The sequence below is a fragment of the Hippichthys cyanospilos genome, chromosome 2 (genome assembly GCF_059441005.1).
Source record: "Hippichthys cyanospilos isolate Australia breed blue-spotted pipefish chromosome 2, RoL_Hcya_1.0, whole genome shotgun sequence".
In the NCBI taxonomy this organism is placed as follows: domain Eukaryota; kingdom Metazoa; phylum Chordata; class Actinopteri; order Syngnathiformes; family Syngnathidae; genus Hippichthys; species Hippichthys cyanospilos.
The window spans coordinates 19,695,505-19,709,452 of record NC_142370.1 but is presented as its reverse complement, the minus strand read 5'-3'; the positions used below and the strand labels follow the sequence as shown (position 1 = coordinate 19,709,452).

Genomic DNA, 13,948 nt, shown 5'->3' with positions numbered 1-13,948 from the left:
TTGCCAGTGGCTCAAAGTCCCAGACAACTTAGCTCCTCGGATCATCAATCTCTAATGATTGTTTGATTAAAGAACAGCTTCCTCACTGAAACTCCTCTCACGACTCCCAGAAATTGAATGCAGTAAGCTGTAAATACATAAAAATAGAAGTAATAAACACAGTACAACTCAGCATAATAGAGTAAAAGTACCATTTCTTCTCAACATATACTCAGGTAAACGTAAAAACAATGTTGTATCAAAACTTCTCTGGCAAGTACATTTTATTCCAAAGGTTCCTTGAACAAATGTAGTGCATTTCTGCCTATCTCTGTAAATATGTAACTATTAGTCATTGAGCTTTCATTTTTGTTTAGTCGAGGATCACAGTTGGAAGAATTGTTGCACAGATACACTATGAATGTTGCAAGGCATTCTTTTGGAGGACAAACCTTTGATTATCGTTGCTCTACTAGTTGCTCTATTAGCACACTTCTATATACCTCTGTAATATTGACTACAGTGCAACTCCTGTTCACAAGTGTCCCCTTACGCGAACAAATGGGTTAATGGAGGTCATTTTCAGAGAACTATTGCTTCAAATTCACAAAGCTTAACAGTCACAGAATGCACCATTTTACTTTGCCTCACAAAATACGAGCATCTACCAACATTTTACATACAGATGTTGTTGGCCCTCGGTTTTGCTGCCAAAAAAAGTGAAAAGCTCAATTTGAGGAAGCCCCGAAAAGTGTCACGATTCCGGCAGCATTCAGCGAGCTATCTCTGGGAAAGCAGGAGCCCTGTGACCGTGCGGGTTTATCATCTGGCGGCCGCAGCTCAACGTGGGAATCTTATCCCACATGGGTGGTTGCTGCTTGACGGGCACCTTGCCGACTCTATGCAAAGGCATCATCTCGTCAATTTCAGGACAAGAAATCCTCACAGACATTTCACAACTAGGGAACAAATTCAGTTCTTACATGTGCATTTCATCCTTTGAGAGGAAATTTGGTGTTTAGAGTCTCAGTAAGCTTTTCATATTGCATACTTTACCAACCGTACATTTGCACAGTAGTTTACAGGCATCATTAACCCAGCATTATGCTTTGAACATTTCATATACAGTATTTTCAAAGCAATTGTGACATTTTTATTGCTTCTGCAGCTTACAAACTCGTCACACTGCTTTACAAACATACTTATGCAGTCACCGTAATACCCATCATTGTTTAAGTTCTTAAAGGAGATGAATGGGATTAGATTTTTTTTTATTTTGCCACAGCCGACATGAAGTCATCACTCCCATGCAGAGGAAGTTTTTTTTTTCCCCTCCACATTGAAAATTTACAATATGGACAGGACTGGATTGGGTTAGTTGAATAAGATACTGGATTACTTTACCCCCCACCCCCTATAAATTCACACACACTACAAGTCTTTGGGGGTCAGTTTTCTAGTGGTCTTTACTGGAAATCACCCTCCAACAAAACACTGAAGTATATCACCATTGACTACAACTGCAAATACAAACACTGAACCGTCTCTTGACAGTGAGCCACCTGTCCTGTGATATCAGTGACACATGAACAGAAAACCAGAAATACATCACAATTCAGACAAGCAATAAGCAATTCACTCTGCTGGGCCTATATTCATAAACATGGTACAGATAATGGATGGATGGAACCATGGTCCTCTGGAACATTCAAAATACACAACAGAGCACATTTTGTGATCAATAGTGGAGTTTGTCACCAGCCGCGTCTCGTTTGCCGGTTTCCCTGACTGAGCTCTGGGTTGGCAGAGAGCTCCTTTATGGTTGCACACATGGTTGACTTCTAGTGTAGTGGCCAAGATGGGTGGGTTCTGTGCCCAAAGTCACCATGACACCCGCTGCACATTTTCATCATATTCAAAGAAAACTCAACACTGGTCTAAACAATCCTGTTTGTGTGACATGGCTGTGAAATGGGGTGCCATTTTGGAACATACTACACGTTTGTGGTGGTTGTTCTGGTGCTTTTGCTATATTGTCTCTCTGCATTACATGTGCATCTTGACAGTTTCACCACATAGTTAAAAATATCTTTTGTGTAATCTAACAAAAGAGTCATGAGATCACAGGATTTGGAAGTTGTCTGCAAGACATGGCCTTTTTTATTTTATACTATGAAAAAAAACCCTATTATTAGAATCATTCCTTTTTGCCTGGTGAAAGGCGCAGATAATCAAACACATTTACACTGAATTATGAATGCTCACTTTTTTTTTTTTTTTTTTTTTTTTTTTTACTTAAACCGCTGAGCAGAACACTACTTTCTAGAAGCATTATGTTTTCGACAAATCGCTCACCACTAATTTTGGTCTCTGACAGATTTGTTGGATGAACCAGCACAAATCAGTGCATTGGTTTTATTCGTTTGTGACAGGTAGGAATGGCAACCGTCAGGATCTTAGCACCAAAGGTTGCAAAGTCATTAACAGTTTATATGAAGTATTCATGTCCTGCCAGCTTGTGGTTTATGTATGCTAGGTGCAGTCATAGTTATGTTGTGTTGTTTGTATCGGTACAGGAGGAAAAGTTGAAGTAGATGGATGGCTTGAGCTGTTACGCTGCCAGGAACAATTTTAAAATGAAACTGTACCAAGGGATTCATGTCTATATTATCTGGTGAACTAAGGTTTATTTTGGAGTTGTCCTTTTCAGAACGTTTCCATCATGGTTTCCTGTCATGCAGACGATTAGCAATTGTTGCTGTGGTTGGTTTGTCAGTGTTTTATTACATGTACACCAAATGGGTATGGGGGGAATCCATTGAGCATTTTTTTTTTAAACCAAAGTTTGCACACATACATGTACAGAGATGCAATATGTTCGTATGTCTGTATGTGCACACACATTCACACAAGCACACATCATACATACACACAAGATAAACTTAAATAGCCAGGGTAGGTAAGCCTGACATTACTTTTGAATTGTGTTTCACCTGAATTATTTTAGAAAGTAAATTTACAGGTAAAAAATGGTACTCGTAATATTTTGTCAAACTTGTAAACCTTTTGAGAATGGTCATTACAGTCCAAGAATTTTCACAGCAGTCATTGAGATTTGGACACTTCCCACAAGGTGTTCTACCCCACTCCTCACCGGCATAGTGCTCAACTTGTCTTTGGTCTAGCCTGCGACTCGTGTGGGGATAAGCGGCTCTAGAAAATGGATGGATGGATGGACTTCTCTAAACGTCATGTTTCAGCTCCTTACTCAGATGTTCAAAAGATTTTGGTCAAGGCTAAAAGAAGGCCACTTCAGAATAACAACCTGCATAAGCAACAATCTGTTTGACAATAGGCAAGAAAATTATTTTTGAAGACAATAGTCTTTTTGAAATGTTTTCAATTTGTTTTACTCCTGTTGCCAGATACAGGCTGGTTGTCTACAGTTATGAAGGATAATATTCATTATAAATTAATGATGAATTGTACCCTTTAGCAAGCCTTTCATTTTCTTTCTAATCTGCTGAGCCAGTTCTCTGTTTTCCTTCCTTTAGTCCTTTTTAGTGTGAAACACTTTACACCAATGTTGTCCAAACGTTTTTCAAAGAGGGACAGATTTGATAGCGTGAATGTGTGTGTGTGTGTGTGTGTGGGGGGGGGGGGGGGGGGCATTCAACCAATAACATCAAAAACAAAATATTTTTTTTCTTTTTTTATTGTATTTTATTTTTTCTTATTATTACCAATGACATACTTTTTGGCCCACTTTCATTTTCAAGTTTTTACCAAAACCATATTTAAAGACCACAAAAAATGACGCAAAGATCTGTCTGGAAAAAATACTTTAAGGATGATTCAACAATCTAACTTAATTTGAAACATTGATTATTATTACGAGATATTATACGAGACCATGCGCTGCCTGTCAAGCCGTGCTATCCGAGTCAAAGGCAAACTTTGGGACAAAGTCATCAAATCCGTTGACAAAAATTTTTCTTATGGTACAAGTAACATGTCACGAACAGCATCGCTGTGTTTTTATTTTGAAGTTCTTTTCCGTTAGCTTAATCACGATAACATTCAACCAACTTGATAATCTTTGGTTATCAGAGTGAGCAGCCCCCGTTGACAATGCAGTCCTAGTCTAAAATCAATCACGTTCACACTTCGTTGCTTGGAAATGTGCCGTCTATTCAAGGCACTGAAAAAAAAAAAAACCAAGCCATGTGTGGCGTTTTTTTTAAGTGCACGTCACTCCTTTCATGCTCACCCTTCCCCCTTAAATGCCCGCATCCTGTCCTCCTTCACGTTCTCCTTTTTTTATATGAGCAGCATGTGGTTTCATTTATTTTCAAGCATGCCAAGTTGCTTGGCGACATTATTGTCACCAAATTCTGTCCAATCAGAAAAGAGCTTCCACCTCTGCTGTCACCGCTATCTGCCTCGTTGGTGGGTAAAAGAGCGGCGTAAAATCTCCGGTATAAACTTATTACACGCAAACGTGAATCCGAAAGATTTGGCAAATCTCCATTTTGGCTGGAAGTTTTGAAACATTCAATTTTGATGACACAAAACAAAAAGAAAACCCAGGCACGTTTAGCAAATTGGGCAATCCGGAGAAATTTACCACCAATTTGCAAGTGCCCCGGCTTCGTGTAGACTATGCCTTAGTCAAGCAGAATGCTCGTCAATGTCACTCAGCGACATTTACAGATTTTGGAACCTGGTGCACACATAGGACACAGCACTTCATATTATGCCTCATCAATTTTGGCAATATTTTTTTATGGCTGCGAAAATTTGATAGCTTTTTATGCACTAATGTATGTTATACTGTGATCTGCAGTGGTGGTGGACTGCATATTATTGATTTGGTTACAGGCGGGCCGGTGAAAATTTTAACACGGGCCGCAATTGGCCCGTAGGCCGGATTTTGTGGACAAGGACAAGGCTGCGTTACACCATGCCGCTCAGCAGCACAGTGCGTACTTGTCATCTTGTTGGAAAACTCAAAGTCAAAAATGGTCTGACATATCCCCCACATATATGCCCCCATATGCATATGGAATTATGCAGCATCATTTGTACAAATATCAGATGGTGGCCATTTTGCCACTGAAAATGAGATCACAGAGCCAAAGGGCTCAACTTGCAAATGTCACATGACTAAACCAAAACAGATGAGCTGTGACCATCTTGACCTGAGTGTTTTGGCCAGGACTACTCAAATCCAGGCTTCGAGAGCCCCTATCCTGGCTGTTTTTTATGTTTGTCGAGACCGACACTCCTGATTCAAATGATCAGCTCATCAACAAGCTTTGCAGAAGCCTGATAATAATCCTAATCATTTGAACTAGTTGTGTTGGAGGAGGGAAACAATTGAAAACAAGCGAGATAGGAATGCTCCAGGACCCCCTGCTTAGGCTTAGCCCCGCGAGATGGATAAAAACAGGTGGATTTTTCAGATCAATTCATTTTCCACAAGTGCATTTTTATTCAGACTGCTTTTACTGGACAAGAGGAGGCACATAGAACACATTTACTAGGCCAATTGACCTACATGTTTGAAAACACGTGATGATTGAGTGAACTTTGGTTGAACAAATCACTGTGGTCAAATTCTTTATCTGGGGCTGTTCATACAGTACATGCACACATGCACATATTCTGAATGCATACATCATTTTTTCACTTAATTGAATTTTTTTTTCCATAACTTGCATGGTTTTGGCATATGAAACTTGATTTTGCCTTATCTCATTTCGGGTATAGTTTCAATAAAATGATGTAGTGTCTGTTGTTTAGAGCCACAGTGCTTCATTTGCTTTAAGTGACAATATTGTAGTGCAGGGGTCAACAACGTAATACACACGGGCACCAGGTAGCCCCCAAACATCACATGAGTAGCCAGTAGGCCTGTTCTTCAAATAGCTTACAAGAGACAGAACATTGGTGATTTTCTATGAATTTTACAAACAATTGTACATGTATTACATTTACATTATATATTACACTTGATTTACATATTCACTACAGCTGTTACTTAATTATTGTGAAAAATCATTAACATGATCGGAGTCTTAACTTTAACTGGTAGCCCTTCGTAGTACTGTACTCAGTACCAAAGAAGTAGCCCTCAGTTTCAGAAAGGTTGGCGACCCCTGTAATGTAGTGTAATTTGGTTACCCTCTAGTGGCCAAAATTATGACTTGCACTCTTAGGTGACATTAGATGTGCACAACAGTACTATCCGCAGATTGGAACACAGGTGTCAAACTCCGGCACTCGAGGGTTGGCATCTGCGTGTTTTAGATCTTTTTTTCACAGCACAACTAATTAAAACCATCAGATCAACAACAATTCCTGCAGAAGTTTGATAACGATCCTAATTATTTTAATCGTGTATGTTGGCCTTTGAAGACAGTTCAACGTCCGTGGTTTGGAAGGTCTTTAAGCAGTAGTGTTTTTAATGCTAAAATATTCATGAATTTTCAATTTACAAATCGACCGTTTTACAATAAACATTAAGTGATTAGGTAGCATTGTATAACTTGCATTTCTGAACAAACTCTGTTTAGATTTTAGACTTTGGATATTGTGCCTCAATTAGCTCTGAATTGTCTAAGAACCTCAGTGTGCTAGCTCAAGTTTGGCTTTAAAAAGCTATTGAGTGTTTGTTTGACGGCTAAGCAGTTTACACTGTTGTGCTTACTGGCATATCATCTTGATCCAGATTCTCAATTTGCAGTCTTATTACTGGGTATGTAAAAAGACAAAATAATTACGAGCAAATTATTACAGTCATACAGTAATTTTTATTCTCTGTTAGAGAATAAAAATTAGATTCACATCACTAATGTCCAATCAACCATACAGAACGCATAATGTTAGACTTTTTGTATGCTGATTGGTTTTTATGCATTGGGCTTCTTGAGTTGTAGTGATTTAGGAAACATTATTGGGAGGGAAAATTCAGGGGCAGAAGAAGGCTTCAAAATCAAAGAGCATGTGAGTTTTTGATCCCATGAATGGTAAATTTAACTTTTAAAAAATGTCCCTATGACACCTTTGATATGCGCAGGAGGTGCTGCATTTACCATTGTTCGTAGCTACAACAAACAGGGCAGCTTCTGACCAAGTGCCACTCCCCGTGAAATAGAATTTTATGAGAACTAGACCTATTATTATTTTTAAAACATATCGTTGGTCATTTAGAACACATTTATTTGCAGGTTTTTGAAATTTATAATCATTTATTTGATTCCTTTTTAACGAAAAACAGTCCAAATCGTACTCAGTGTACCTTTAACGACTATCACCACAATGCAATGACTAAATGTATTTAACATAAACAAACACATTGCAAACAGTTTAAACAATGCAAAGAAAAAGAAAAGCTCATCAATAGAACGCAAACACAGTATAAAATATTATGAAACAAAAAGGAAGTGCATCTGTATCATAAGAAAATGTAAAACAATATACATTGTCATTTCACAAGAAACTGCAAAACCAAAGTATTTTGTGAAAAACTTGCTCAAATGAAAAATATTAATATTTCTCACTCAGTTTCGACAAACACGATATGAAAAACACAATTATAACATTATTTACTACATTTATAGACAGTACTTTTATTCATTTACATGTATGTGTGTACTATATATTTGTGTGTGTACTATATACTTGTGTAATAATTTGGAGTTTGCACGCATTATTTTGTATTTTATTCTGTAGAAATGGTAAAGTTGGGTTTATTATGGATCATTTGTTCTTGGTTAGCGCATTTAATTCACATGCTTGAGAGAGTGAGGGAAAACTGCATTAGAGCGAGGAGGTTCACAGCTTCAACAATTGGGACCCAGGGTAGGGAAAAGCCACTTAAAATGCTGACACAATCAGCAGGTCCATGACAGTCAAATTCCATTGATTAGCAGAGTGAACTGTTGCATTAATCTTCGCAGCTACGTGGCATTCACAAGTCACATGAGTTTGCAAAAGCTACAAGACTTTGTTCCTCTCGATGTCAATGCACCACATGCCAGCCAGTTTCTTTATAAAGTGCGATGGTATAGCGTACCTTGATTCCGCTGTCTGCAACATGTTCCACCACTTGTAAAGTTCTAAGTTATAGGCTACACTAAGGCTGCACAATTATTTGAAAGTTAATCGTGATCACCTTGGTTCCGCTGTCTGCAACATGTTCCACCACTTGTAAAGTTCTATGGTATAGGCTACACTAAGGCTGCACAATTATTTGAAAGTTAATCGTGATCACAATATTGGCTGCCACACTTAAGATGAGCCTCGGTGATATTAACATTTAAAAAACCTGATTTCACCCTAATCCTACATGTCAAATTAAGCACTTAGTCACCCTACCACCAGGGGGGCAATGTTTCCCACATGTTTCCATGACAGAAGCATCTGCTTTATCACCCTAATATATTATTTACCTGTGTGAAATGGCGTTGAGTTTCTCACCTGATTTCTAATATAAACAATGCTAGCTGTCAATTGAGACCCATTTAGAAAGAAAAAAACTGAAATCAATTTGGTTTGAAATGACCGAAAATGACATTTAGACTGCAAATTGATTCAAATTTGCTTAAAAGTAGATAATGTGCTTCGTTCTAAGTAGGATTATTTTTTCATTGGTTTGTACTCTGCAAGTCAGTTAGCTGTGTTGCCTGTGTGCCAGGTATTTTGCCATGTCTTGGGTAAATGTTTTGATCATTATTTTTATTTATTTATCTTAGTTTATTATTATCATTTGTAAGTATCAAGCAATGAAGCCTTGTTTATACACTGCTTGTTTAAAAAAAGGGCAAAAAATAGACGTTTGACCAAACATGATGAATAATTGTGATTAATAATTGTAATTTAAATATTGACCAAAATGATCGTAATTATTATTTTGGACATAATCGTGACGCCCTAGTCTACACCATAGCTGTTAAACTTCAATCCAAGAGGGCCAGTATCCTGCATGTTTTCATCCTTCTCGCTCAAACACATCTAATTCAAATGATGAGTACCATTTTCAAGATTTTGCAGAGCTTGCTGGTGAGCTAATCATTAGAAACCGGTGTTGTGGGAAAAGAAACTTGGAAAGTAGCTGTACAGTATTTTGCATGTTGCAGCATCTTGAGAAAGGTCGTTTTTTTATGATGGCCGCCAAAACAGCGCCTGAGTCACGTACCATTGACACCTCATGGAATGGAAATGGAAATAGAAATGCAAAGGCAACTATGCTTTGTCTGTGGTGCATGGTCAAGGGGAGAGAGTGGGTGTGGGGCTGTTGGGCTAATGGAAAAGGCGCATATGTCACTGAAGTCATCAGACAATAATCTTCACACCTTATTTTTCACCCCCTACAGCTTCACAGGAATGTAAACAAAAAGAGACTGAAACTTCCCTCCAAAATTATTCAAAGGGCCTCTCTACAGATGTGTGTCCAACACCTCAACGTATGCCTCAACGTATGGAACCTGTTGAACCGCAGAGTAACTCTCACGCCAACGCTGTGGAGTTGACAAAAGATCCCACTTTAGATGGAACAAATGAAGAAGCGGAATCCTCTGTAGCTCCCATAAGGTCTAAATCTACTCCATGTCCGGCCTCACAATCAACAACCGCATTAGGATCTGAACGCAATGAAACAGAGGCTGTCAAGATTCCTTTGCCGACATACATAATCCCGAAGAAGCAATCTGGATCCCAGCCCTCATCAAGCCACATGGTAGCCTCATGCCAGAAACCTTCAATCCCAACTCCGCTAAACGAGACCCGAAATCTGCCTGTGCCACCTGCACCCAGTGCTCCCTCCTCCAGACCTTCTCAGCCAAATAACCAGGTCAGACAGAGCATCCAGCGTTCTCTCACAAGCATCTTGTCTAAGAGGTAAGGTTGAAGTAGAATTTCTCATTTGAAATAATGTATGTCTCTCATGACAGTGTCAGCACTCATCTCGATTGGCTTGAATGGAAGTGGATTATATGTTGACTAACTTGCTTTTTGTGAAGGGTTTGTGACTGTGAAGACCTGGCCATGACTGACAGTGATGCTGCAAAACTTGTTGCAAATATTGAAATGGAGATGTTCGACATATTTCGAAATACAGACAGCAAATACATGAACAAATACAGAACAATTATGTTCAACCTTAAAGATCCAAAAAATAAGGTGTGCACAAAGTTTCAAATGCTCGTTTGTTGTCTTTGTAAAGCTTTCATTTAAATTGATGGATACTGCACGCAGCGTAATATCAAATCCTTATTCTCTAGGGCCTGTTGTATCGAGTTGTGCGAGGAGACATCAGTCCTTTCAGACTAGTCAGGATGAGCCAAAAGGACATGCAGGCAACCAAGGCCCCAGACCAAAACATAAAGAATGCATTAGAGGTAAACCCAAAGTCTGCTGCCAATGGAAATAAGACACGCGTCGTAAATTGAGCTCCCAGTAGTTTCCCTTTGGGATTAATGACGTCATGGTTATTTTCAGGTTAAAGATGGAGCTGTCAAAACACCTGAAGCTGTGAAGGTTGATCTATCCTGTCTAAACATCCCTAAACCAGAAGCCGTGAAGGTTGATCTTTCCTGTTTAAACATCAACAAATCTGATAAAAGACCCCTGGGCAATGTGAGCGTTCATCTTATTTGAATGGAGATGACGTTTTGCCATCATAATGGCTACCTCATGTTCTGTTCCTATTAGTTTATCTGTACTTGTCTTTAAGCTAGGATTTTAATGACATTTGTGTAATGTAGGTTACTCATCATGTTGAAGTTGATGTACTTTTTTCTCTCCAAATAGAAGAGAAGTCTTTGCACTCCCACTCCTCGGAACAGAACAAGTGAGCCAAGTAGGAGGAGTGCAGTGCCAGATGTTCTGACCTGTATGCTGAAGGACACTACCTCAGAACACAAGGCTCACTTATTTGACCTAAAATGCAAGATATGCACAGGTGAATTGAGCAAACCTCGCACTAAAGCATAGTATTTGTACATTGTAAGTTCTGCCCTCCGTTCTTGCTTACATTAGTTACAATTGTGTTTGTTGTTGGGTTTCTTTTTGTTTTCTTCAAAGGACAATTAGGGGAGGATGAACCACCAAACAAGAAAAATAAGGTGTCTGATTCAAGTGACAAGTATTTTTCTCGGCGGAGAAAGTCAATAGGAGATGACTCTCCTCTACGAGCGCCACCTGACTCACCGGACTCACCTGACTTTGATTCCTCATCAACTATTTTCGACACTTCTTCCCGTCTTATTATTGACACCAGTGACTTTCCTGTGATTGAATCTCCTGCTTCTCCCATTATGGATTCTCCAGCCTCTCCTACATTAGAATCACCTGTTTCCCCAGTTATGGATTCCCCTGCATCCCCAGGTTCTGAAACCACAACAGCAAAAAGAACATGCACGCCAGTTGTGATTCCAACAGTCTCCACAGTAACTATTACTGGGCGTGACCCTCGCACTGCAGCGAGCAGGGGACGTGCATTATTATGCAGTACGTCAGGTCCCACGAATACATTGAAGAGCCAATCAGCATCTTACGCTCCCCTTGAAGATGATTGCTCGACTTCACTGTCCGTATCAAACTTGCCAGTGCCACCAACAAAACCGTTACCAAAACCTATCCTGATGAAGCCATCCTCTTTAGTTGATCCCCGACTATATGGCACATCCGCAAGGTATGTGTAGGATTGTACAGTAATACATTTATATACATGTGAACATTATTTTGTATGTGATGTGAAATTGGGTAAAAACGGCTAAGATGTACGTGTTTGTTTTGGTGAAATATTTTCCAGAAATGTAATCTCCGAGTCACCGGCCAATGGGGAAACGTCACAGTTCTTGGCCAAGCAAGACATACTGTGGAAAGGCTTCCTCAACATGCTAGCTGTATCAAAGTTTGTTACAAAGGCCTATTTAGTTTCAGGACCTTCCGAAATTTTGAAATCGGTAACAGTTTTGAAAAGGTTTTGTTGGATCTGCTCCATCCTTGATGTTAAGCTAAAAGTAATGAGCGTCTAATTTTTGGCTTTAGGAACTACCCGATACCATCGAAATTGGTGGGCGAATCATGCCACAAACGGTGTGGGACTATGTCGCCAAGGTCAAGACCAACATCACAAAGGCAAGTATCATAATCCTTCATTTTTATTCTGTGGAATATTAAAAAAAGGAAGAGAAAGCATGAAATCAACAGTTTTTTGGGGGTCTTTGCATCTTCAATAAATCAATTTTCACGTGAACAAAGCTATTGTTCAGTGTGTGTGACATGCGTCCTTCATAACACATAGGGGTCCCACCGAATTGATGATTACACCAATAAACAATGCTAAATCTCTTGCAACATTAAAAAATAGTTTTCAGTCTAATCAAAAATGTAGAGGAGTTGGTATCACTTTTCAAATGCTTTTGGAGTGGTGTGTTTATTCATTTGACTTTTGCAGCACTATTTACATTATATATTTTGTCCTTTATTTAATAGGAGTTGAGCGTGATACGCTTTCATCCTGCTACTGAAGAAGAGGAGGTGGCATACGTCTCTCTCTTTTCATACTTCAGCAGCAGAGGGCGCTTTGGTGTTGTTTCCAACAACAGTCGTTTCATCAAGGATGTCTACCTTGTACCACTTAGTTCAAAGGAATCCATTCCATCCATACTGCAACCTCTGGGAGGACCAGGTCTGATAATATACGTCACATTCTTTTTTTTTTTATATTAAAGGGATAATGTGTAAGGAATAAATGAAAGGAATGTGAGAGGAAGACATTAAATGATTTATACATTTAAAAAAACTTGCAAATAAATGCAGCACCTCCTGCTGTCCGTAATAAAAAAAAGTGGTCTAAATCTTACGCATTGTCCCTTTAAGTGTCTCGTGTAGACTTTAACACACACTTCAACATAAATTTCTCAAAAATCGTGTTCACCACATTGCCTCACAGTTTTCAGATTTCAGGTTTGATACTCTGCTCTGGCCTTAATTTGTTGAGCTTCTGTTGGCATTTATTCATTTATTTTTAATAGTTGCACTGTCCAATACCAAAACTAGTTTTGGCAGTGGCCCCTATATGGTATTAAAATACAGGTATCAGTATTGACGAGTACCAACAAATAATGCACCCATTTAGCTTTAAGGGTTTTTTTTTTTTTTGGTCTTGGTCTTCACTTAAACTCCTTGGCATCTGATTCGCCTTGTCTTGGACTTGCCAAGTAATTCCATCAACACGATGAAGTCCACTGTTTACAAAACAACTAAAATGTTATACTTGCGCAGTTAAACGCACCGTTATTGTCTCGTCAAAATAAAGCTGCCCTAACAGCCGGATAATGTGGGGATGTTTTATTTTAAAGTGCTGAAGTGTTCCTGCAAATTTCAGTTTACTGGTAAACATCAGCATGTGACAAAATCACTCTCCTTTTGGTAAAATAAACCGTTTTGAAACCAAAATATATGTCCTCTGGGAATCACGAAGAGCCGATGAGGAAAACAATTTGTCGTCATCATAGTTTCGTATTTATGGTTCGTATGCGTGCCTTCGTCTGTGAAGTTACAAGTTAGCTGCAAGTAGTAATTTCATAAGCTAAAGCAAACATAACGCATGAACATAAAACATTTTCAGTAAAATGCTTTAGTCCCTGTGCTTGTCTGCACACACGGTTAATGAAGCAAAATGAAACTTTTCTAATTTTGTGGTCATTAATATAATATTTTTCTGTCATAATGTTTACTCTTGATCCCATCTGTACTTGGACCGGGCATTGTGTAATTGGACTTGGCTTGGACTAAATGGACTATGACTCGGATCTTTTTACCTTAACCTGAATTGAATTTGAAAAAGGTGGCCCTGACTCCAGCCCTAGTTCTTTTTGTCTTGCTCTTGCATTATTACTCTAGTTTTACAACCCCAAGTAGTTCTTTTGAATCACAAGAAGAAAAAAAAAAGCTA

The 13,948-nt window shown here is 38.9% G+C and overlaps 1 protein-coding gene across 6 annotated transcripts in view; it reads left to right on the top strand.

Moving 5' to 3' along the window:
• LOC148427750 (uncharacterized) overlaps positions 1–13,948 on the top strand; it is a 29,815-nt gene that overhangs the window by 9,845 nt on the left and 6,022 nt on the right. For all 6 annotated transcript variants that reach the window (XM_088407562.1, XM_088407566.1, XM_088407565.1 and 3 more), the window contains exons 7-15: positions 9,360–9,882; positions 10,005–10,164; positions 10,266–10,382; positions 10,483–10,620; positions 10,795–10,945; positions 11,068–11,677; positions 11,798–11,951; positions 12,037–12,126; positions 12,484–12,679. In XM_088407562.1, coding sequence (XP_088263688.1) covers positions 9,360–9,882; positions 10,005–10,164; positions 10,266–10,382; positions 10,483–10,620; positions 10,795–10,945; positions 11,068–11,677; positions 11,798–11,951; positions 12,037–12,126; positions 12,484–12,679 — 2,139 coding nt within the window. The remainder of the gene's footprint in view (positions 1–9,359; positions 9,883–10,004; positions 10,165–10,265; positions 10,383–10,482; positions 10,621–10,794; positions 10,946–11,067; positions 11,678–11,797; positions 11,952–12,036; positions 12,127–12,483; positions 12,680–13,948) is intronic.